The following is a 25,619-nucleotide window of genomic DNA, read 5'->3' on the forward strand; positions in this document are numbered from 1 at the left end:
TTCTATCAGAGCAGAGAGAGGGAGAAAGATCATGGAAAGAAAGTTTATCTCATTCTAGTTCTGTGAGAGATACAGGCGTGCTCACACAGCCACGGCCGCTCATTGGTCTCAAACATTACTATGTTGCGCAATTCATAGAGCTGGGCCGGCTCAACTCGAAGCACCTCTTAGAATATTAGGCCCGGGGGGTGTGGGGGATTAACGAACAGGCAACTCGATTGAACTTTGATCGCTTTTATTAAAATGTTTACATTGCAAAAAGTGAAATGTATTTTCATGCCACGAGTGCTACTGGATCTGGCCAAATAAGTTCCGGAATGAAACAGTCCAAAACGGTGAGGTGCCTGATCCTGTTCCCGCAGGATCCTTCTCAAATTAAGCACTGGTTAGGGCTTATTGTGGTTCAGAAGGTTACGGGTGTGTTGTTTCCATTGTCGCTCAGGGCCTTTATGGCATGATGAGATGTATTGTTCACACAGACACACACACACACACACACACACACACACACACACACACACACACACACACACACACACACACACACACACACACACACACACACACACACACACACACACACACACACACACCCCCTTCAACACAGCTCCTTCAGTGGCCTCAGGTGTCACAGCTGACAACAACTAAGGGAGGCATCATAAGTGCTGTTGTGCAATCGGAGCTGTAATAAATACTCCCAACAGAACAGAGGGCGGGTCGCCACACGCTAATGGAGCGATTTACTAAGGAAGACGTCACCTGTCCCGTTTCTAATGTGATATTCACTTAACACATCTTGCTGAAACACAGAGAAAGAATCATTCTCCCTATTACACACACTCTTCTTAGGGCTTGTATGTAAGTGGCTGATATATCAGCTGTCTGTGTGCTTTTTCTGTCTTTCCCCTGTCAACATTGAACCAAACCACATCAATATATTTTGAGCAAACATAGTATGGTGGCAGAATGATAAAGAAGAAATATTGAGTAAGTTGCTTAATTCTTATTTTTGGTGTGGGGTAGGACTAGGGGACAATGTTGAGGGAGTTTTCACTGTAGCCTTGTTTTACAGCTTTATGTTGAGTGATCCACAAAAACTCTGGAAAAATCCACTGCGGCAGCCAGTGAAGAAAATCCCTGGGACTCGTCTTGTTTCCTAATGTAATGCAGCATAAAATACTTTCAGATCAGCATATTAGCATGTTACACTCCCCTGAAACTACAGCAAGTCTATGGATGGGTTTACGTGTGATGCCATAAGGCAGTATTTTGTAGCTATCTCAGAAAGGCTATTTAATCGCCCGTGCTTTTACATTCAGTATGTTGGATGTAATCATCAGGCCTACCTTAGCATAGGCTGTGATTTGAATTTCAAGCTATTCTCCAGGAGTAGGCAATATCCTTATGGCCCAAGTGTGGGGTTGTTCTCTGTCCCCGTTTGACTGTGTGACAGCCAGGAAAGAAGTCTGCCCTGTGGGGAAGCCGGTGGCCCTCCATCCCAGCGCTACACAGCCACTTAAAGCTGTCCTCACAGGCTTATGTGTGCCTTTCATGCATGAGCCAAGTGTCTGAAATACCCCCACCCGGCTGCCCCCCCAATGGGTCCCCCCATACATACCCTGCTCTCCCATGACAAAGATGGTGACTGCCAGTGCCCGCTGGCACTTGTAGATTCAACTGTCTACGAAAAGGGGGTACCCATGTCCACACTGTGTAGAGGTGTGTGAGAGGGGTTTTGGAGGGGGATTCTGCGCAGCATGGCAGCGTTAAGCACATTATCAGACGCAGGGCTGCATTAGAAATCAGCTGTCGGAGTGCGAGGGCTGCCCGGGGTGCAAGGTCATTGTCTCTATTGAAGTTGAACAGGCGGCCCGCCGGAGGAGTAGGCTTGCTGTTTTGTTGCATGGGCATCTGGTGCTCCCACAGCACACTGCTTCAAGGGACCGGCAGCGCTCGGGATGTCTATGGAGACAAACAAAGTTTCACTGCACTGTAAGTTACCCCGTGTGCTACTTTTACTTTTTAACATTTTGCTTGTTTGAATATGGGCCACTATTATACAGGAAGTTGCATGTAGGCCTTTTAGTTACTGTAATTATTCAGCTATAAGCTATTTGGCAACTGCAGATAAGACAGTGAATGAATTTGAATGAAGGGAAACAAATGAGTTCCTAGTATAGAGGGTAGTTGTACATATTTATTATATAAAAAAATATCTGAATTATCCATTTGCACAATTACAATGAAAAACCACTAAACAGGGAAATAGCGCAAGTGTGGGGTTATTCAAATCTGTTATTTTTTTATGCTTTTGGACTGCTGCAACCAAATTGCTCTGCAATGGGAAAATACAGATCATCTGAATCTTATCATGTTGCCTATACAACCTGATGAAAAGTTTGATAAAATACGGTGCTGTGTAGTGTTGTTGGCTAGTAGAACATGTGCATCTCACATTGAATCTTAAGATGGCTGTGACTAAGATAATTCTGCATTTGTTTTGTCAATTCAGGGTATCCAAACCCAATAGACACTTCACTGGCGCTCAATGAGTCTAGGGGATTTGCAAACATTTCGGTTCAATGACGTGTGTTTATCTTCTTGTATTTCATAAATTGCGAAGAGAGGCATTCATGCCAATGGTTTATTACACAAATACTGTATTGTAGTGCATTTCAAATTTGCCAACCCTTTTCTCAGCAAACATATAAGACTAATTCTTAGCAGTGTATGATGGACTCGCTCAAACATGTGGTCTGGGGAGCAGGGACTAAACTATTATACTCCCAATGTTTTGTAATGAATGCAAATAGCTTGTTGTCATTAACCTCCATTTAAATGTACATTTGGGTTCTGTCTGTGGAGACGAGCCTCTGGACTGCTGAGAAAGAATACTGGGTTCAGTTTCCTTTGTTGAACATGCAGCAGCTATTCTTTTGAAAGGTCTGCTTTGTTATTAATTAACGATTCTTCGATTGCATAACAAGTACTTGTCCACCTACATTATTACCGTATGAGCTAATCTAGCTAATCTTTTCTAAGGGATGCTCAGTGGTGTTTGGAAGTGTTTTGTGTGATGGTGATGCTGCTTTTTAGTCCAGGACTAGGCTTAATCTGTCCCCGAAACTGTCCCAATACTACTATACGGATTATTATGATTGAATCAAATCAAATCAAATTGTTTTTGTCACATGAACCGAATACAACAGGTGTAGACCGTACCGTGAATTTTTAAATGTATTTAATTTATTTCACCTTTATTTAACCAGGTAGGCTAGTTGAGTTATCATTTACAATTGCGACCTGGCCAAGATAAAGCAAAGCAGTTCGACACCTACAACAACACAGAGTTACACATGGAGTAAAACAAACATACAGTCAATAATACAGTAGAAAAATAAGTCTACATACAATGTGAGCAAATGAGGTGAGATTAGGAAGGTAAAGGCAAAAAAGGCCATGGTGGCGAAGTAAATACAATATAGCAAGTAAAACACTGGAATGGTAGATTTGCAGTGGAAGAATGTGCAAAGTAGAGATAGAAATAATGGGGTGCAAAGGAGCAAAATAAATAAATACAGTAGGGGGAGAGGTAGTTGTTTGGGCTAAATTATAGATGGGCTATGTACAGGTGCAGTAATCTGTGAGCTGATCTGACAGCTGGTGCTTAAAGCTAGTGAGGGAGATAAGTGTTTCCAGTTTAAGAGATTTTTGTAGTTTGTTCCATTCATTGGCAGCAGAGAACTGGAAGGAGAGGCGGCCAAAGGAAGAATTGGTTTTGGGGGTGAGCGCGTGATACAGGTGGGTGCTACTATGGTGACCAGCGAGCTGAGATAAGGGGGGACTTTACCTAGCAGGGTCTTGTAGATGACCTGGAGCCAGTGGGTTTGGCGACGAGTATGAAGCGAGGGCCAGCCAACGAGAGCGTACAGGTCGCAGTGGTGGGTAGTATATGGGGCTTTGGTGACAAAACGGATGGCACTGTGATAGACTGCATCCAATTTATTGAGTAGGGTATTGGAGGATATTTTGTAAATGACATCGCCGAAGTTGAGGATCGGTACGATGGTCAGTTTTACAAGGGTATGTTTGGCAGCATGAGTGAAGGATGCTTTGTTGTGAAATAGGAAGCCAATTCTAGATTTGACTTTGGATTGGAGATGCTTAATGTGAGTCTGGAAGGAGAGTTTACAGTCTAACCAGACACCTAGGTATTTGTAGTCCACATATTCTAGGTCAGAGCCGTCCAGAGTAGTGATGTTGGACGGGCGGGCAGGTGCAGGCAGCGATCGGTTGAAGAGCATGCATTTAGTTTTACTCTTATTTAAGAGCAATTGGAGGCCACGGAAGGAGAGTTGTATGGCATTGAAGCTCGTCTGATGGGTTGTTAACACAGTGTCCAAAGAAGGGCCAGAAGTATACAGAATGGTGTCGTCTGCGTAGAGGTGGATCAGAGACTCTCCAGCAGCAAGAGCGACATCATTGATGTATACAGAGAAGAGAGTCTGTCCGAGAATTTAACCCTGAGGCACCCCCATAGAGACTGCCAGAGGCCCGGACAACAGGCCCTCCGATTTGACACACTGAACTCTATCAGAGAAGTAGTTGGTGAACCAGGCGAGGCAATCATTTGAGAAACCAAGGCTATCGAGTCTGCTGATGAGGATGTGGTGATTGACAGAGTCGAAAACCTTGGCCAGATCAATGAATACGGCTGCACAGTATTGTTTCTTATCGATGGCGGTTAAGATATCGTTTAGGACCTTGAGCGTGTGTAACGGCTGTTTGGAGAAGTGGACCAAAGCGCAGCGTGTTAAGTGTCCATGATTTTTATTATAATCGAACACTAGAACAGAAATTATCAAAGCGACACAAACAAAACATTTCTATCTGGTGTAGACACACAACAGAAAACAACTACCCACAAAACCCATGTGGGAAAAAGCTACCTATGTATGGTTCTCAATCAGAGACAACGATAGACAGTTGCCTCTGATTGAGAACCACACCCGGCCAAACAACAAAGAAATACAAAACATAGAATATGAACATAGAATGCCCACCCTAGTCACACCCTGGCGTAACCAAAATAGAGAACAAAAGCCTCTCTATGGCCAGGGCGTGACAGTGTGGCTAAAGTGCACCCATGACCAGCTCTGAAACCAGATTGCATAGCGGAGAAGGTATGGTGGGATTCGAAATGGTCGGTAATCTGTTTGTTGACTTGGCTTTCGAAGACCTTAGAAAGGCAGGGTAGGACAGATATAGGTCTGTAGCAGTTTGGGTCAAGAGTGTCCCCCCCTTTGAAGAGGGGGATGACCGCAGCTGCTTTCCAATCTTTGGGAAACTAAGACGACACGAAAGAGAGGTTAAACAGGCTAGTAATAGGGGTTGCAACAATTTCGGCAGATCATTTTAGAAAGAAAGGGTCTGGATTGTCTATCCCTGCTGATTTGTAGGGGTCCAGATTTTGCAGTTGTTTCAGAACATCAGCTGACTGGATTTGGGAGAAGGAGAAATGGGGAAGGCTTGGGCGTGTTGCTGTGGGGGGTGCAGTGCTGTTGACCGGGGTAGGGTAGCCAGGTGGAAAGCATGGCCAGCTATAGAAAAATGCTTATTGAAATTCTCAATTATAGTGGATTTATCGGTGGTGACAGTGTTTCCTATCTTCAGTGCAGTTGGCAGCTGGGAGGAGGTGTTCTTATTCTCCATGGACTTTACAGTGTCCCAGAACTTTTTTGAGTTTGTGTTGCAGGAAGCAAATTTCTGCTTGAAAAAGCTAACCTTGGCTTTTATAACTAACTGTGTATATTGGTTTCTAGTGTCCCTGAAAAGTTGCATATCACGGGGGCTGTTCGATGCTAATGCAGAACGCCATAGGATGTTTTTGTGTTGGTTAAGGGCAGTCAGGTCTGGAGAGAACCAAGGGCTATATCTGTTCCTGGTTCTAAATTTCTTGAATGGGGCATACTTTTTTAAGATGGTGAGGAAGGCATTTAAAAAAAATAACCAGGCATCCTCTACTGATGGGATGAGATCAATATCCTTCCAGGATACCCCGGCCAGGTCGATTAGAAAGGCCTGCTCGCTGAAGTGTTTCAGGGAGCGTTTGACAGTGATGAGTGGAGGTCGTTTGACCGCTGACCCATTACGGATGCAGGCAATGAGGCAGTGATCGCTGAGATCTTGGTTGAAAACAGCAGAGGTGTATTTAGAGGGCAAGTTGGTTAGGATGATATCTATGAGGGTGCCCGTGTTTACGGCTTTGGGGTGGTACCTGGTAGGTTCATTGATAATTTGTGTGAGATTGAGGGCATCAAGCTTAGATTGTAGAATGGCTGGGGTGTTAAGCATGTTCCAGTTTAGGTCGCCTAGCAGCACGAGCTCTGAAGATAGATGGGGGGCAATCAGTTCACATATGGTGTCCAGACCACAGCTGGGGGCAGAGGGTGGTCTATAGCAGGCGGCAACGGTGAGAGACTTGTTTTTAGAAAGGTGGATTTTTAAAAGTAGAAGTTCAAATTGTTTGGGTACAGACCTGGATAGTAGGACAGAACTCTGCAGGCTATCTCTTGTCGTGGACATTTCCTGTATTGCCAAATCATGAGTGAGCAAACCACACACAAGTCAGAGTTATCATAAAGTCCATCTTTAATTATATGAGCTTCACCATAGCCCTGTGACTCTCAGTTTAATTCAGTGTCCATAAATTAAGTCTCTGAGAGTGCTTACAAGACAGTCTTTAGTATAATTTATAGCCAAGACACACCCATCAAAACTTAATAACAGATCTTAGGAACATTATACAAAGAACCTTTTACCAGAAAAAAGAGTATCCCATCATTTATAGCATTAGCTATATATTATCATTCAGTTTGGTCTCCTAAACGAAGCTCCTATCTCGTTTTTGGTACCACTTAGGACCAAGACATTACCTCATCCATTGGCATATATCAATTGTCAATTTCTAGATACTCCCATAAAAAATACAACCCCTCCTGGACAAGCTTACAGAGAGAAGTGACTGGCACACAGACATTGTGGAGCCACCTAACTGGTTCCCCATTAATCACACCATCCCTTCACATGGTTTAGGAATAGTTACAGACACATTCACAGATAAGACTAACCCGACCTCTCCCCTCTCTGGGCCCAAGTAACTTTTCCCACATAAGCATACTATAAACATTTATAAAACATCTTATTTATAAATGTTACATAAAGGATTCTGATTCTGCCACTACACTCTACAGTAGATTGCAACACCGCCCCCTTTGGCCGTTCTATCTCATCTGAAAATGTTGTAGTTAGGGATGAAGATTTCAGAATTTTTGGTGGACTTCTTGAGCCAGGATTCAGACAAGGCTAGAACATCCGGGTTTTCGGAGTGTGCTAAAGCAGTAAATAAAACAAACTTAGGGAGGAGGCTTCTAATGTTAACATGCATGAAACCAAGGCTATTATGGTTACAGAAGTCATCAAAAGAGAGCGCCTGGGGAATAGGAGTGGAGCTAGGCACTGCAGGGCCTGGATTCACCTCTACATCACCAGAGGAACCGAGAAGGAGTAGGATAAGGGTACGGCTAAAAGCAATGAGAATTTGTCGTCTAGAACGTCCGGAACAGAGAGTAAAAGGAGGTTTCTGGGGGCGATAAAATAGCTTCATGGTATAATGTACAGACAAAGGTATGGTAGGATTTGAAAACAGTAGAGGTAAACCTAGGTATTGAGTGATGATGAGAGAGATATTGTCTCTAGAAACATAATTGAAACCAGGTGATGTCATCGCATGTGTGGTTGGTGGAACTGAAAGATTGGATAAGGTATAATGAGCAGGGCTAGAGGCTCTACAGTGAAATAAGCAAATAAACACTAACCAGAACAGCAATGGACAAGGCATATTTACATTAAGGAGAGGCATGCTTAGTCGAGTGATCATAAGGGTCCAGTGAGTAGTGAGGTTGGTTGGGGTAACGGCTATTCAGACAGCTAGCCGGGCCATCGGTAGCAAGCTAGCATAGGATGGAGGTCTGTTTTTAGCCACCTCGTGCGTTTCCGTCGGTAGATTAGTGGGGTTCCGTGTGGTAGAGGGGATCAATCCAATTGTAAAAATAGATATAGTTATAATGACCCAATAAAAATTGTCCGATAGATCTATTCAGAAAGCACCCGATAAGACAGCTAACGGTTAGCAGGCCACAGATGGGCGTTCAGGTAACGTCACGACGGAGGGGCCAGTTGGATAACTCCCTCGGGGAGATGACGTCAATAGTCCAGTCATGAAGGCCCGGTGGGGCTCCGCGTCGTCAGTAAAACCGGTCCGGATAGGTGATTGTAGCTGTATTGTAAGCCAATAGTCACACCGATAGTAGCGAGCTAGCTGCAAGATCCAGGTGTAAATGTCCAGAGCTTTCGGTTGAAATCTGGAGACATGGAGAGAAAAATACGTCTGGTATGTTCTGGTCTGAGTCGTGTTTTACAAAACTCGCGATAGCTTTTCGAGCTAAATGCTTACTTATACAAGTCCTTAACCAACAATGCAGTTCAAATGGAGTTAAGAAAATATTTCCTAAATAAACTAAAGTAAGCATTTTTATAAAAAGTAACACAATATAATTACATAACAATAACAAGGCTTTATACAGGGGGTACCGGTACCGAGTCAAGGTGCAACATCAGTATTCTAATGATTTAGTCTTTAATTATTCTTCTAGAGTCATACAATTGTCAGGATTGGTGTCAATTCCATTTAAATTTGCCCTGTTTTATAAATATTTTCAATGAAGGTGAAATGCCCAACCATTGGGTGAGTGAAGCACATCTGCAATACAATTAATTTCTGTACCATTTTCAAGGTTTGGGTCAATTACATTTAAATTCAACCTATTCTGCGGTGGCAGGTAGCCTAGCGGTTAAGAGCGTTGGGCCAGTAACTGAAAGGTAGCTAGTTCGAATCCCAGAGCTAACAAGGTGTAAAAATATGCTGTTCTACCCTTCTGCAAGGCTGTTAAACCCCCAGCAACAGGTACATAGGTACACTTCAACTGTGAGAGAAATTCAAGAAAATCACATTGTATGATTTTTAAGTAATTCATTTGCATTTATTGCATGACATAAGTATTTGATACATCAGAAAAGCAGAACTTAATATTTGATACAGAAACCTTTGTTTGCAATTACAGAGATCATATGTTTCCTGTAGTTCTTGACCAGGTTTGCACACACTGCAGCAGGGATTTTGACCCACGCCTCCATACAGACCTTCTCCAGATCCTTCAGGTTTCGGCGCTGGGCAATACAGACTTTCAGCTCCCTCCAAAGATTTTCTATTGGGTTTAGGTCTGGAGACTGGCTAGGCCACTCCAGGACCTTGAGATGCTTCTTATGGAGCCACTCCTTGCCCTGGCTGTGTGTTTTGGGTCGTTGTCATGCTGGAAGACCCAGCCACGACCCATCTTCAATGCTCTTACTGAGGGAAGGAGGTTGTTGGCCAAGATCTCGCGATACATGGCCCCATCTATCCTCCCCTCAATACAGTGCAGTCGTCCTGTCCCCTTTGCAGAAAAGCATCCCCAAAGAATGATGTTTCCATAGTGTGGGATAGTGTTCTTGGGGTTGTACTCACCCTTCTTCTTCCTCCAAACACGGCGAGTGGAGTTTAGACCAAAACCTCTATTTTTGTCTCATCAGACCACATGACCTTCTCCCATTCCTCCTCTGGATAATCCAGGTGGTCATTGGTAAACTTCAGACAGGCCTGGATATGCGCTGGCTTGAGCAGGGGGACCTTGCGTGCGCTGCAGGATTTTAATCCATGACGGCGTAGTGTGTTACTAATGGTTTTCTTTGAGACTGTGGTCCCAGCTCTCTTCAGGTCATTGACCAGGTCCTGCCGTGTAGTTCTGGGCGGATCCCTCACCTTCCTCATGATCATTGATGCCCCACGAGGTGAGATCTTGCATGGAGCCCCAGACCGAGGGTGATTGACCGTCATCTTGAACTTCTTCCATTTTCTAATAATTGCGCCAACAGTTGTTGCCTTCTCACCAAGTTCTGTGGTCTTGGCCATTGTGGAGAGGTTGGAGTCTGTTTGATTGAGTGTGTGGACAGGTGTCTTTTATACAGGTAACGAGTTCAAACAGGTGCAGTTAAAACAGGTAATGAGTGGAGAACAGGAGGGCTTCTTAAAGAAAAACTAACAGGTCTGTGAGAGCCGGAATTCTTACTGGTTGGTAGGTGATCAAATAATCATGTCATGCAATAAAATGCTAATTAATGACTTAAAAATCATACAATGTGATTTTCTGGATTTTTGCTTTAGATTCCGTCTCTCACAGTTGAAGTGTACCTATGATAAAAAATTACAGACCTCTACATGCTTTGTAAGTGGGAAAACCTGCAAAATCAGCAGTTTATCAAATACTTGTTCTCCCCACTGTATGTGTCATTTAATTAGCCATTAAGATGTGGCCATCTATTGCTTTTAACTGAATAATCAAAGTCATAATTGCTCAACGAGTCTGTGACCGCGGTTGTGTAATGTTCTTTGGGGGGTGCAATTTTTGTTGTTGTTGGAGGACATGCCCCCCCAAAAGGTCTGTGCATGGCCCTGCTCTGAGCAGCGCTAAAGCTGTTCTATTTCAAGGATCCGCCACTCAAGTGAATCCTGCTATAACCTTCTTCCGAAGTAAGATGACGTTGCTATAACAGCGAAAGCATCAGACACACACGCGACACACAAGACATCAACAAGACCCACATGACACACAAGACATCAACAAAACACACAAGACATCAACAAGACCCACATGACACACAAGACATCAACAAGACACACAAGACATCAACAAGACACACAAGACATCAGCAAGGCACACAAGACATCAACAAGACACACATGACACACAAGACATCAGCAAGACACACAAGACATCAACAAGACACACATGACACACAATACATCAACAAGACCCACATGACACCAACAAGACACACAAGACATCAACAAGACACACAAGACATCAACAAGACACACAAGACATCAACAAGACACACATGACATCAACAAGACACACAAGACATCAACATGACACACAAGACATCAACAAGACCCACATGACACACAAGACATCAGCAAGACCCACATGACACACAAGACATCAGCAAGACACACAAGACATCAACAAGACACACAAGACATCAACAAGACACACAGGACATCAACAAGACACACATGACACACATGACATCAACAAGATACATATGACAGACAAGACATCAACATGACACGCATGACATCAACAAGACACACATGACACACATGACATCAACAAGACACACAAGACATCAACAAGACACACAAGACATCAACATGACACACATGACATCAATAAGACATCAACATGACACACATGACATCAACAAGACCCACATGACACACAAGACATCGATAAGACATCAACATGACACATAAGACATCAATAAGACATCAACATGACACACATGACATCAACAAGACCCACATGACACACAAGACATCGATAAGACATCAACAAGACACACAAGACATCAACAAGACACACATGACATCAACAAGACACACAAGACATCAACATGACACACATGACACACAAGACATCAACAAGACACCAAGACACACAAGACATCAACATGACACACATGACATCAACAAGACCCACATGACACACAAGACATCAATAAGACATCAACATGACACACAAGACATCAATAAGACATCAACATGACACACAAGACATCAACATGACACACAAGACATCAATAAGACATCAACATGACACACAAGACATCAATAAGACATCAACATGACACACAAGACATCAACATGACACACAAGACATCAACAAGACACACAAGACATCAACAAGACACACAAGACATCAACAAGACACACAAGACATCAACAAGACACACAAGACATCAACATGACACACAAGACATCAACATGACACATAAGACATCAACAAGACATCAATAAGACATCAACAAGACATCAACAAGACACACATGACACACAAGACATCAACAAGACACACATGACACATAAGACATCAATAAGACATCAACAAGACACACAAGACATCAACATGACACACAAGACATCAACATGACACACAAGACATCAACATGACACACAAGACATCAACATGACACACATGACACACAAGACATCAACAAGACACACAAGACATCAACATGACACACAAGACATCAACATGACACATAAGACATCAACAAGACACACATGACACACAAGACATCAACAAGACACCAAGACACACAAGACATCAACATGACACACAAGACATCAACATGACACACAAGACATCAACATGACACACAAGACATCAACATGACAGATAAGACATCAATGACACAAGACTCTCTTTGGATTAAATGACACAAGACCAGAGGGAATCACTACAGTTTGTGTTGTATGTAGAAAACATGGTGTTTGCCAATCAGCGTTGAATGAGGGTTGTTGGTAAGCTGGAATGTTTGGGTTTGAATTCTCTTCCAGTGTTGAATTCTTGCAAAAAGATTAGGGTTTCAATTGAATAGCTTTACTTTTGTTGTCTGTCTTGAAGTGAATTACACCTCTTGGCTGTGGAGACCCACTTCAAGAGCAATGTTTGCCAATTGCCTACTGCATAGTTAATACATTATGCAAGAACTGGGCCATCAAGCATTTTGGGGTAACACCTAATAATAACTATCATTTATAAACCATTTATTGATCATGTGTTAATGATTTTCTGAACATTTGTAAATTATTATAATGCTCCGGTATCCAAATAATAGCCTAATGTAACAGCATGCAAAGATTTGTTGGAATAATTTAATAAAACAATTAATTTCGTAAGTACATTTTGGCCATATAATTGAGACTGAATGATAAAAAAACAGCTTTGACCAAGCTGCTTCAGCGCACACCCGACTGCTGGTGGCACAAGCTGTCCAAATGGATCTAGCTTAGACTTCTTGCCAAAATATTGTTGACTGCTCCTTCAACAAGAGACATCAGCTTCTAGTCTTCACTAAGGCTAAGGACTGGGAGCAGAGTTGCAGATATATTTTGTACTTACAGCTATTTGCTCTTTTTTTGTTTGTGGTTTCTTTATCCTGAGAACCTGCGTAGCCCTGATACAGCCCTGTAGACTAATGTTTGTACTTTATAATTCGGTTCCAAGTTGCATTCAGTGACGGTGAATTCTCTATATATGCAATGCCGTGCAGATATCCAGAGCAAATGAATAACTATGAATTTGGGACAGATTTTGGGACAGTCTCCAACAGAACTTTGGACTTACTCTGCCTCATAGGAGGGTTCCCAGTTGTACCGGACAAGAGAATTTGGCCATACGTCGGTGCAGTTCTTCTGCTATGGCATCTAATGTCAGTGCCAGAAATCCAATTTTACAAATTGCCCCCATTTATTTTGGTTGATGGCCAATGAGGCAGTAATCCTGTGTTTAATCAAAGACCCCCATTTCCATGTACATCTGTAACGCAGCATGTTGACGTAAACGGAAGTCTGCCGGCTTACACTGAAATTATATTGTAATTAGTGAAAGGCTTGTCAAGTGTCTGTTTTCATCCATATTTCCTCTCAAGGGACATTTCTAAGTATTGTAAATGATCAAATGGGAATCTGTCATGTTTTCCTCAGATATCCAGGAGTTCTATGAGGTGACGCTGCTGAACACCCAAAAGAGCTGCAAGCAGAAGCTGGAGGAGGTCAACCACATGGCCGACAAGTGGGAACAGACGGGCACGGGCTCCCTCACCGCGGTGCTACACCACGCCTGCCCAACCGAGGTGAGCCTGATGGGACCTCGGAGTAGCGGGCTTAGAAATGTAATGAATCCTGCCAGTCTACCCATTACAGGATTATTGACTTGAATGTGGAGGCCGTTTCTACTCATTGTAGTTCTGTGGTAGTGGTACTACTTCACCAATGAGGAAGCCAGTTGACTCTAAAAAACACCGAAAAATAATAGCACGATAAGATAACTGTTTCACAGTTTAAGTTCAAGTTTTATTACAGTTTGTAGGTATTGAGATACATGCATTGGGATTGTTCCTTGCCTAAGTTCTCAAGCAATAAAACAGACAATGGAATCAATTACAGATTTGTGAAAACAAAAATACTGAATAATCATTTCCTTGTGTGTGTCACAATTTCAAACTATAGAATACTTTTTAGAACTCAAATAAACAAAAATGTTGCAATTCCTGCTGTGCAGGAAAATTCTTAGCAACAAAAGAGTGATCACGTGAAGATCCTACATCTGTACTTTGTGTCACCTAATTAATTATGATTATATTCTCTGACTACATCTATTGGCATGACATCAAATTTGGTCAGGTTCAATTAATATATGTGGGTCTTTCTATAAAAGAGGGTACCAGTGAGTATTTCTTGTAGTCTGTTTGGAGCTCTTACAAAGTCATTAATAATAATTTGACTTTTTTATTCTTCATGTGAATACATTATGATATAAAGGGGAACATAAATACATTCAATATAATTAAAAAGTTTAATCAAAACCTATGTTTAAAAATGTATGATACTGTTGTTTGTAGTTATATCATATACTCAGCATTTAACAATTGAATTACACATTGACCTTGATCATGTGAAGTTCCTGGATATTGCTGTCTGTCTCTTTTTTGTATGGAGATCTCGGAAGTGTATTGTAACCTCGTAGCATTTCGTATCTCCCTATGTTACGGTGTGTAAACAGTTTTCAAGGGCACACATATCCAAAATAATGTATGTGATTGAAAAATCCAATGCTTCAAACAGAAATAGTAACTTTAATATTGTCATGCCTGCTCCCGCTCTCCCTCTCTGGCGCTCGAGAGCACACCTGTCACCATCATTATGCGCATCACCGCTCATTGGGCCCCTCCGGACTCCTTCACGTTTTGATTGCCTTCCCTATATCTTTCTGTTTCCTCTGTTTCATCCCTGTGTCAGCATTATTGTCATTTCTGTTTCCCCTGTCCAGACGCTGTCCGTATTCTGTTCCTGTCCATTTCTGTTTCCCCTGTCCAGACGCTGTCTATATTCTGTTCCTGTCCAGACGCTGTCTATATTCTGTTCCTGTCCAGACGCTGTCTATATTCTGTTCCTGTCAGACGCTGTCTATATTCTGTTCCTGTCCATTTCTGTTTCCCCTGTCCAGACGCTGTCCGTATTCTGTTCCTGTCCATTTCTGTTTCCCCTGTCCAGACGCTGTCTGTATTCTGTTCCTGTCCATTTCTGTTTCCCCTGTCCAGACGCTGTCTGTATTCTGTTCCTGTCCAGACGCTGTCTATATTCTGTTCCTGTCCAGACGCTGTCCGTATTCTGTTCCTGTCCATTTCTGTCTCCCCTGTCCAGACGCTGTCCGTATTCTGTTCCTGTCCATTTCTGTCTCCCCTGTCCAGACGCTGTCTGTATTCTGTTCCTGTCCATTTCTGTTTCCCCTGTCCAGACGCTGTCCGTATTCTGTTCCTGTCCAGACGCTGTCTATATTCTGTTCCTGTCCAGACGCTGTCCGTATTCTGTTCCTGTCCATTTCTGTTTCCCCTGTCCAGACGCTGTCCGTATTCTGTTCCTGTCCATTTCTGTTTCCCCTGTCCAGACGCTGTCTGTATTCTGTTCCTGTCCATTTCTGTTTCCCCTGTCCAGACGCTGTCCGTATTCTGTTCCTGTCCATTTCTGTTTCCCCTGTCCAGACGCTGTCTGTATTCTGTTCCTGTCCAGACGCTGTCTATATTCTGTTCCTGTCCAGATGCTGTCCGTATTCTGTTCCTGTCCATTTCTGTTTCCCCTGTCCAGACGCTGTCTGTATTCTGTTCCTGTCCATTTCTGTTTCCCTTGTCCAGACGCTGTCCGTATTCTGTTCCTGTCCAGACGCTGTCTATATTCTGTTCCTGTCCAGACGCTGTCTATATTCTGTTCCTGTCCAGACGCTGTCTATATTCTGTTCCTGTCCAGACGCTGTCTATATTCTGTTCCTGTCCAGACGCTGTCTGTATTCTGTTCCTGTCCGTTTCCCCTGTCCAGACGCTGTCCGTATTCTGTTCCTGTCCAGACGCTGTCTATATTCTGTTCCTGTCCAGACGCTGTCTGTATTCTGTTCCTGTCCGTTTCCCCTGTCCAGACGCTGTCTATATTCTGTTCCTGTCCAGACGCTGTCTATATTCTGTTCCTGTCCAGACGCTGTCTATATTCTGTTCCTGTCCAGACGCTGTCTATATTCTGTTCCTGTCCAGACGCTGTCTATATTCTGTTCCTGTCCAGACGCTGTCTATATTCTGTTCCTGTCCAGACGCTGTCTATATTCTGTTCCTGTCCAGACGCTGTCTATATTCTGTTCCTGTCCAGACGCTGTCTGTATTCTGTTCCTGTCCGTTTCCCCTGTCCAGACGCTGTCCGTATTCTGTTCCTGTCCATTTCTGTTTCCCCTGTCCAGACGCTGTCCGTATTCTGTTCCTGTCCATTTCTGTTTCCCCCTGTCCAGACGCTGTCTGTATTCTGTTCCTGTCCATTTCTGTTTCCCCTGTCCAGACGCTGTCCGTATTCTGTTCCTGTCCATTTCTGTTTCCCCTGTCCAGACGCTGTCTATATTCTGTTCCTGTCCAGACGCTGTCTATATTCTGTTCCTGTCCAGACGCTGTCCGTATTCTGTTCCTGTCCATTTCTGTTTCCCCTGTCCAGACGCTGTCTGTATTCTGTTCCTGTCCAGACGTTGTCTATATTCTGTCCCTGTCCAGACGCTGTCCGTATTCTATTCCTGTCCATTTCTGTTTCCCCTGTCCAGACGCTGTCTATATTCTGTTCCTGTCCAGACGCTGTCTATATTCTGTTCCTGTCCAGACGCTGTCCGTATTCTGTTCCTGTCCATTTCTGTTTCCCCTGTCCAGACGCTGTCTATATTCTGTTCCTGTCCAGACGCTGTCTATATTCTGTTCCTGTCCAGACGCTGTCTATATTCTGTCCCTGTCCAGACGCTGTCTATATTCTGTTCCTGTCCAGACGCTGTCTATATTCTGTTCCTGTCCAGACGCTGTCTATATTCTGTTCCTGTCCAGACGCTGTCTATATTCTGTCCCTGTCCAGACGCTGTCTATATTCTGTCCCTGTCCAGACGCTGTCTGTATTCTGTTCCTGTCCATGTCTGTTTCCCCTGTCCAGATGCTGTCTGTATTCTGTTCCTGTCCGTGGTGATTAAATGTTCACTCCCTGTACCTGCTTCTCGTCTCCAGCGTCCATCCTTACAAATATGATTAATAAAACTAAAATCAATACTGTCATTAACAGGGTTCGTCAATAATATAAAAGTAGTTTGATGCACATTTGATGTCTAGCTGTTTAGTTACGTAGGGACATTATCGCGCAACATCAGTTGATTCAGGAAAGGATTTTCTGAATGACAGTCATGTGATAAAGAGCTTGTGTGATACTGAATGCGATTTAACAACAGCCAAATTGTGGGAATAATGTTGATCTCGAGGATTGACAGACAGTTGACAGACAGTTTTGGTATCTGTTGTCAAGATAATTAGCCTACTTCATGGACAACATTAAATCAAGATTCCCGAGGTAAGATTATGTTCCATGTACATTTTAATAATTTGTTTTCCGAGTTCAAATGGAATATGAAAACAGCCTGTTTATACATTTTTGAAGAGAAATCCATTTTTTTTGTGCATATAAAACTCCCAAAAACCTTCATATTTTGATGTTCAAATGTGTGTAGGGTTTAATGTGGAATGCCTGCTCAAGAGCGCAGCCAACACTTCCTGTCCTTAAGTAGGAGGTCACCCTTCTAACTCCATTCTATTAAACTATTATCTAATAATTAATTGATTAATAGCTGCTCATAACATGCCACAGTGCCAATATAAGGTAAGATTTCAAAAGTTCTGCATATGATTTAGTGTCTATTGACTTGTTAATGAACTGCTGTTACTGTAAATGGTTAGCTGACTAATACAGTGCATTCGGAATGTATTCAGACTCCTTGACTCTTTTTCCACATTTTGTTATATTACAGCCTTATTCTAAAATAGATTAAATCATTTCCCCCCTCGATCTACACACAATACCCCATAATACAAACCAAAAACAGTTTTTTAAATACATTTTTGCAAATGTATTAACAATAAAAAACATATCACATTTACATAAGTATTCAGACCCTTTCCTCAGTACTTTGTTGAAGCACCTTTGGCAGCGATTACAGCCTTGAGTCTTCTTGGGTATGACGCTACAAGCTTGGCACACCTGTATTTGGGGAGTTTCTCAGATTCTTCTCTGCAGATCCTCTCAAGCTCTGTCAGGTTGGATGGGGAGCATCACTGCACAGGTCTCTCCAGAAATGGCTGTGCATTTAGGGTTGTTGTCCTGTTGGAAGGTGAACATTCCCATTCCCAGTCTGAGGTTCTGAGCACTCTGGAGTAGGTTTTCATCCAGGGTCTCTCTGTACTTTGCTCTGTTCATCTTTCCCTCGATTCTGACTCCCAGTCATTGCTGTTAAGAAACATCCCCACAGCATGATATTGCCACCATTATGCTTCACCGTAGGGATGGTGCCAGGTTTCCTCCAGATGTGACGCTTGGCATTCAGTCCAAAGAGTTTCATCAGACCAGAGAGCCTTGTTTCTCATGGTCTATGGGTCCCGTAGGTGCCTTTATGCTCCAAGCGGGCTGTCATGTGCCTTTTACTGAGGAGTGGCTTCCGTCTGGCCACTCTACCATAAAGGCCTGATTGGTGGAGTGCTGCAGAGATGGTTGTCCTTCTGGAAGATTCTCCCATCTCCACAGAGGAACTCTGGAGCTCTGTCAGAGTGACCATCGGGTTCTTGGTCACCTCCCTGACCAAGGCCCTTCTCCCTCGATTGCTCAGTTTGGCAGTGCGGCCAGCTGTAGGAAGAGTCTTGGTAGTTCCACATTTATTCCATTTAAGAATAATGGAGGCCACTGTGTTCTTGGGGACCTTCAATGCTGCAGAAATGTTTTGGTACCCATCCCCAGATCTGTGCATCGACACAATCCTGTCTCTGAGTTCTACGGACAATTCCTTTGACCTCATGGCTTGGTTTTTGCTCTGACATGCACTGTCAACTTTGGGACCTTATATAGACAGGTGTGTGCCTTTCCAAGTCATGTCCAATCAATTGAATTTACCACAAGTGGACTCCAATCAAGTTGTAGAAACATCTCAATGATGATCAATGGAAACAGGATGCACCTGAGCTCAATTTCGAGTCTCATAGCAAAGGTTCTGAATACTTATTGTAAATAGGCTGATCAGTTTCACTTTTCGTTATTGTCTCCACCACCTCCAGTTGTTGCTTGTTTTCCACAGTGTATTTATCACTGTGTTTCCTGTCTCTCTGTGCCAGTTCGTCTTGTATGTTTAGTCAAGTCAACCAGCGTGTTTTTCCCGTACTCCATTTTCTATTCTCGTTTTGATAGTCCTCCTGTTTTGACCCCTGCCTGACTCTGGACTTCTTTTTTGCCTGCCTGATCATCCTGCCTGGCCTGACCTTGATTCTGCCTTCCCTTCGGTATCTTTTGGACTCTGAACTGGTTTTGATCCTTTTGCCTGTCCACGACCATTCTCTTGTCTTCCCCTATTGGATTAATAAATATTGTAAGACTCCAACCATCTGCCTCCTGTGTCTGAATCTGGGTCTCGCCTTGTGTCATGATAGTATTGTGTATAGATTGATGAGGAAAAAATTGATTGATTCCATTTTCGAATAAGGCTGTAACGTAACAAAATTTGGAAAAGGGGAAGGGGTCTGTATACTTTCCGAATACACTGTATATCCTAGCTACCTAGCTAACCATTGGTAGCTATAGTTAGTCAGGGGTTGGACATCTAACTAGCTCGAATGAATAGTAGAAATGTAAATATATTCTTTCACTGTTTACAGCAGGTCTGGGCTTCTCAGACCAGTCTGATTAGCCTGATAGTGCCGTGGGTGTGCAACTTACACCTGTGCAAATCTGTCTGTGTATGTCAATAGAATTAAACATCCAACCAATGCCTCAAGTGTCGTGCTGTAGGTCCACCACACATCTGAAGGGTTGTGGGGTACCGTGGAGAAACAACCCCTAACCCCTCCTCCTAGACACTGAGAGCATTGGACAGATTTGGACAGGTGTAGAGCAATACCGCCAAAATTCCACTAAGCCTATCAGAGGGTGAGGTGGAGCTCTCACCATGTCACCATGCATCAATCCCTCTCAGATCTCCACAAGTGTCTAGACTCTGGGTAGTAGGGGCTAGGGGTTGTTTCTGGACAGGCCATGGGTATTATGGTAGCTCAGTCAGTCAGTCTAGCCCTGTAAAAGCATGTTCATAGCTGTCAAGTACTTACTTCCTCTGTCTCAATTGCATTTCTTTGATTTGTTGTCTCCTTCTCAAAACCCATTGGAAGTCAGAAGTCCCTCCCCTCTCACCTTCTTATCCAATGGGTTTTGAGAAGGAGGCGAGGAGAGAGGACGTGAAGAATGAAGGACATGCAATTGAGATTCTCCCCTTGTGTCCTCCATTCCTCACCTCCCTCTCAACGCACATTGGGGGAAGGTTCCTCCCCTCGGGCTCCAATGTAGTTACAATGCGAGGCAAGAAGTGGAGGAAACAAGAACAGAGGAAGCAATAATGTGATGTCTAGTTTACACACACACACACACACACACACACACTGTTTTAAGAGTTTACTGATTATAATAATATTATTGTTATTATTATTATCAAACCATTTAGGAATTTTGACCCTGATGTCAAAAATTGGTCCCTTTATTTATAGAAAGACCCATATGCTGTTTTATCTTGCCAGCCATTGGTGGATGTTGGCTTTCAACGGTCATCGTTAAAAAGAATAGGCCTCCAATGTGAGATGAGAACTGATAATTGGTCCCTAGATCCCCTGGAATCGGGAGCCCTGAGCAGATCGCCAGCTCCACACACCTTTAGCAGTTTTCCCCATTACACAGAACGACTCTGCTGACAAACACAGGCTCTGGTTCTACTGTTTTTTTGAAGCTGTTCCCAACACGGAAGTAACAGGAGCTGTGTCGGCAACAGTGTGCTGGACTGTGTAGCTCTAGCTATTGGCCTTTGAGAGAGAGCCTGCTAGTGTTGGAAGAGCTCCAATAACTTGGCTATGATGTATATACGCAGGCCTGGCCTGTGACATTGTAATTTAAAGGAATGGATGGAGAGAGCTGAAGGTGTGAGGGTTATAAATGCTTGCCCTTTGACGAAAGCAACTTTCCACAATGAAGCTGAGACGTCTATTAATAAGTCCTCGAAATGGAGCTAGAATAAATCATTTATAGATTATTCTAGGTTTTATTCATCATTCTTTTACTTGTTTGAACTACTTGTTGAGTCCTTGATTAGTTTTGAATGCCGATTCTCACCCTGATGTTCATGACCATAGAAAAATAATGAATAGAATGGGCTTGGAAGCTCTAACCCTGGCAATTTGACTGATAAACTCATGGGTACATTTGCAATGTCTACCTTGTATTGTGATGCAATAATTCCCATGGTATTTTGGAATGTTCTATCAACTGATGCTGGATTGCCATGGTAAAGTAGAATGTTCATTTAAATGATGTGGCTATTTGTAATGTCAGTTGAGTTGACTTTACAAATCACAGCACATATTGAAGGGTACACTTCCTGCTTTTACTTCCTGGCATCATGGGTACCATCAATTTCTGCCAGTCCACCCATGCGCCAAATACAACAGGTGTAGACCTAATCTAGCTAATATTATCTAAGGGATGATTAGTAGTGTTTGGAAATGTTTTGTGTGATGGTGATGCTGCTTTTTACTCCAGGACTAGGCTTAATCTGTCCCCGAAACTGTCCCAATACTACTATACAGATCATTATGATTGAATCAAATCAAATGTATTTGTCACATGCGCCGAATACAACAGGTGTAGTAGACCTTACCGTGAAATGCTTACTTTACAAGTCCTTAACGAACAATGAAGTTCAAGAAATGGAATTAAGAAAATATTTACTAAATAAACGGAAGTAAAAGAATACAATAAAAAAGTAACGCAAGAAAATGTCATAACAATAACAAGGCTGTATACAGGGGGTACCGGTACTGAGTCAGTGTGCGGGGGTACAGGTTAGTCCAGGTAATATGTACAGTACATGTAGGTAGGGGTAAAGTCCAGAAACGCATAAATAATAAACAGCGAGTAGCAGCTGAGTAAAAATAAATGGAGGGTGGCATTTGACAAATTGTTCAGCAGTCTTATGGCTTGGGGGTAGAAGCTGTTAAGGAGCCTTTTGGACCTAGATTTGGCGTTCCGGTACCGCTTGCCGTGTGGTAGCAAAGAGAAAAGTCTATGACTTGGGTGACTGGAGTGTTTTACAATTTTTTGGGCTTTCCTCTGTCACCGTCTAGTACATAGGTCATGGATGGCAGGAAGCTTGACCCCAGTGATGTACTGGCACGTATGCACTACCCTCTGTAGCGCCTTACGGTCAGATGCCGAGCAGTTGCCATAACAGGTAGTGATGCAACCGGTCAGGATGCTCTCGATGGTGCAGCTGTAGAACCTTTTGAGTGTCTGGGGACCTATGCCACATCTTTTCAGTCTCCTGAGGGGTAAAGGTGTTGTCGTGCACTCTTCACAACTGTCTTGGTGTGTTTGGACCATGATAGTTTGTTTATGATGTGGACACCAAGGAACTTGAAACTCTTGACCCGCTCCACTACAGCCCTGTCTATATTAATGGGGGCCTGTTTGACCCTCCTTTTTCTATAGTCCACTATCAGCTACTTTTGTTTTGCTCACATTGAGGGAGAGGTTGTTGACCTGGCACAACACTGCCAGGTCTCTGACCTCCTCCCTATAGGTGGTATCATCGTTGTCAGTGATGTGTCATCAGCAGACTTAATAATGATGTTGGAGTCGCGATTGGCCACGCAGTCGTGGGTGAACAGGGAGTACAGGAGGGGACTAAGCACGCAACCCTGAGGGGCCCCAGTGTTGAGGATCAGTGTGGCAGATGTGTTGTTGCCTACCCTTATCACCTGGGTGTGGTCCATCAGGAAGTCCAGAATCCAGTTGCAGAGGGGGGTTTTTAGTCCCAGGGTCCTTAGCTTAATGATGATCTTTGTGGGCACTATAGGGTTGAACGCTGAGCTGTAGTCAATGAACAGCATTCTCACATAGGTGTTCCTTTTGTCTAGGTGGGAAAGGGCAGTGTGGAGTGCAATAGAGATTGCGTCATCTGTAGATCTGTTAGGGCGCTATGCGAATTGGAGTGGGTCTAGGGTTTCCGGCATGATGGTGTTGATGACCAGCCTTTCAAAGCACTTCATGGCTACCGATGTGAGTGCTACGGGGCAGTAATCATTTAGGCAGGTTACCTTAGTGTTCTTGGGCACAGGGACTATGGTGGTCTGTTTGAAACATGTAGGTATTACAGACTCGGTCAGGGAGAGGTTGAAAAAGTCAGTGAAGACTCTTGCCAGTTGGTCCACACATGCTTTGAGTACACGTCCTGATAATCCGTCTGGCCCCGCGGCTTTGTGAATGTTGATCTATTTAAAGGTCTTGCTCACATCGGCTACGGAAAGCGTGATTATGCCATCATTGACTTGAATGGAGACCCCCTTTATATTAATTGTATTTCTATGTTCATGACATCATGCTGATGATTCTTAGCAGATTCATTAACCCTCATGCTACCAACTTATTTTACCAACTGGGGTCATTTTGGCCCCAAGAACAAACTGTTTGAAAAAGCAACAATAATTACAAAACATTAACTCATTAAAACATAATTACACATGTAAATAATGTTATCTGAAATAAAAAAGATCCAAAACAGACTGTTGTTTTAGCAACATTACAGTTAATTTGCATATTTTGCTAAACAAAAATATTCCCTTAAATAATGTGCAGCTTTTTTCCGAAGGACAATCCACATTATTACTAAAACGCTGATTTACCATCATTTGATTGTAGTATCATTTCGTTTTTGCTAGTTAAAGGGGAGGTAGACTAAACATTTTATTTTATTGAAAAAACGGATTCGTTCATTGATCCTGGGAGACAATTACCAAAAATAAGGCTTAGTTTTCTTTATTTACTTACCCCACTGCCAGCATTAGCATCACTGCTAGTGAACCCATGGGAGTGGTAGGATGGCAGGATGCTTCCTAAAGCATGCTTAGATCCTTAATGTCACTTCACACCAAATGTTATAGCAACCCAAATACCCTAACAAGTTGCACATATAGAATATTGGAGGATATTATACTAATTAACGTAGACTAACTATATTTTGAATAATACAAATCAATACAGCACTATGTGTACATTCAGATGGTAGCTGGTTTCTGCATCACAGTTCTACCAAGTATTCATACCACAGACAGACTTTATGACCTCAATGATTGGAAGTCTATGGGTATCTACTAGCATGCTAGCAGATACCCATAGACTTCCAGTCATTGCGATAACTCTAGTTAGCATTGGCTTGTGAAACTATATCTACCTTCTTTCATATTGGACACAGAGACTGGTATCCACTGGACACAAAAATGGTATCCACTAGTTCATATGACTCTGGGGAAGTAGATAAAGGGCATAATTGCCATATTCATGAAATATCCCTTTAAGGAGCTTTGGAGATTATTCCACATGAGAGGCGCAAAAAAACTAAAAGCAGATTTACTTAACTCCGTGGAGATTGAAAGGATCTTCAGGGTTAGCCATCCCTGAGTCCAGGTCTGGTAACTGTGTGGTGATAGAAGGGATCTTCAGGGTTAGCCATCCCTGAGTCCAGGTCTGGTAACTGTGTGGTGATTGAAGGGATCTTCAGGGTTAGCCATCCCTGAGTCCAGGTCTGGTAACTGTGTGGTGATTGAAGGGATCTTCAGGGTTAGCCATCCCCGAGTCCAGGTCTGGTAACTGTGTGGTGATTGAAGGGATCTCCAGGGTTAGCCATCCCCGAGTCCAGGTCTGGTAACTGTGTGGTGATTGAAGGGATCTTCAGGGTTAGCCATCCCAGAGTCCAGGTCTGGTAACTGTGTGGTGATTGAAGGGATCTTCAGGGTTAGCCATCCCCGAGTCCAGGTCTGGTAACTGTGTGGTGATTTAAGGGATCTTCAGGGTTAGCCATCCCCGAGTCCAGGTCTGGTAACTGTGTGGTGATTGAATGGATCTTCAGGGTTAGCCATCCCCGAGTCCAGGTCTGGTAACTGTGTGGTGATTGAAGGGATCTTCAGGGTTAGCCATCCCCGAGTCCAGGTCTGGTAACTGTGTGGTGATTGAAGGGATCTTCAGGGTTAGCCATCCCCGAGTCCAGGTCTGGTAACTGTGTGGTGATTGAAGGGATCTTCAGGGTTAGCCATCCCCGAGTCCAGGTCTGGTAACTGTGTGGTGATTGAAGGGATCTTCAGGGTTAGCCATCCCTGAGTCCAGGTCTGGTAACTGTGTGGTGATTGAAGGTATCTTCAGGGTTAGCCATCCCTGAGTCCAGGTCTGGTAACTGTGTGGTGATTGAAGGGATCTTCAGGGTTAGCCA

The 25,619-nt window shown here is 43.3% G+C and overlaps 1 protein-coding gene across 48 annotated transcripts in view; it reads left to right on the forward strand.

Moving 5' to 3' along the window:
* LOC110533415 (disks large homolog 2) overlaps positions 1-25,619 on the forward strand; it is a 317,171-nt gene that overhangs the window by 36,356 nt on the left and 255,196 nt on the right. For all 48 annotated transcript variants that reach the window (XR_016483586.1, XR_016483585.1, XR_016483588.1 and 45 more), the window contains exon 3: positions 13,709-13,857. Coding sequence is in view for 42 of the 48 variants with exons in the window: in XM_036989771.2 (XP_036845666.2) it covers positions 13,709-13,857 (149 nt within the window). In the remaining 6 variants the exon portion in view is untranslated. The remainder of the gene's footprint in view (positions 1-13,708; positions 13,858-25,619) is intronic.

Source organism: Oncorhynchus mykiss, chromosome 10 (genome assembly GCF_057628025.1).
Source record: "Oncorhynchus mykiss isolate SJ-2025 chromosome 10, ASM5762802v1, whole genome shotgun sequence".
Lineage (NCBI taxonomy): Eukaryota > Metazoa > Chordata > Actinopteri > Salmoniformes > Salmonidae > Oncorhynchus > Oncorhynchus mykiss.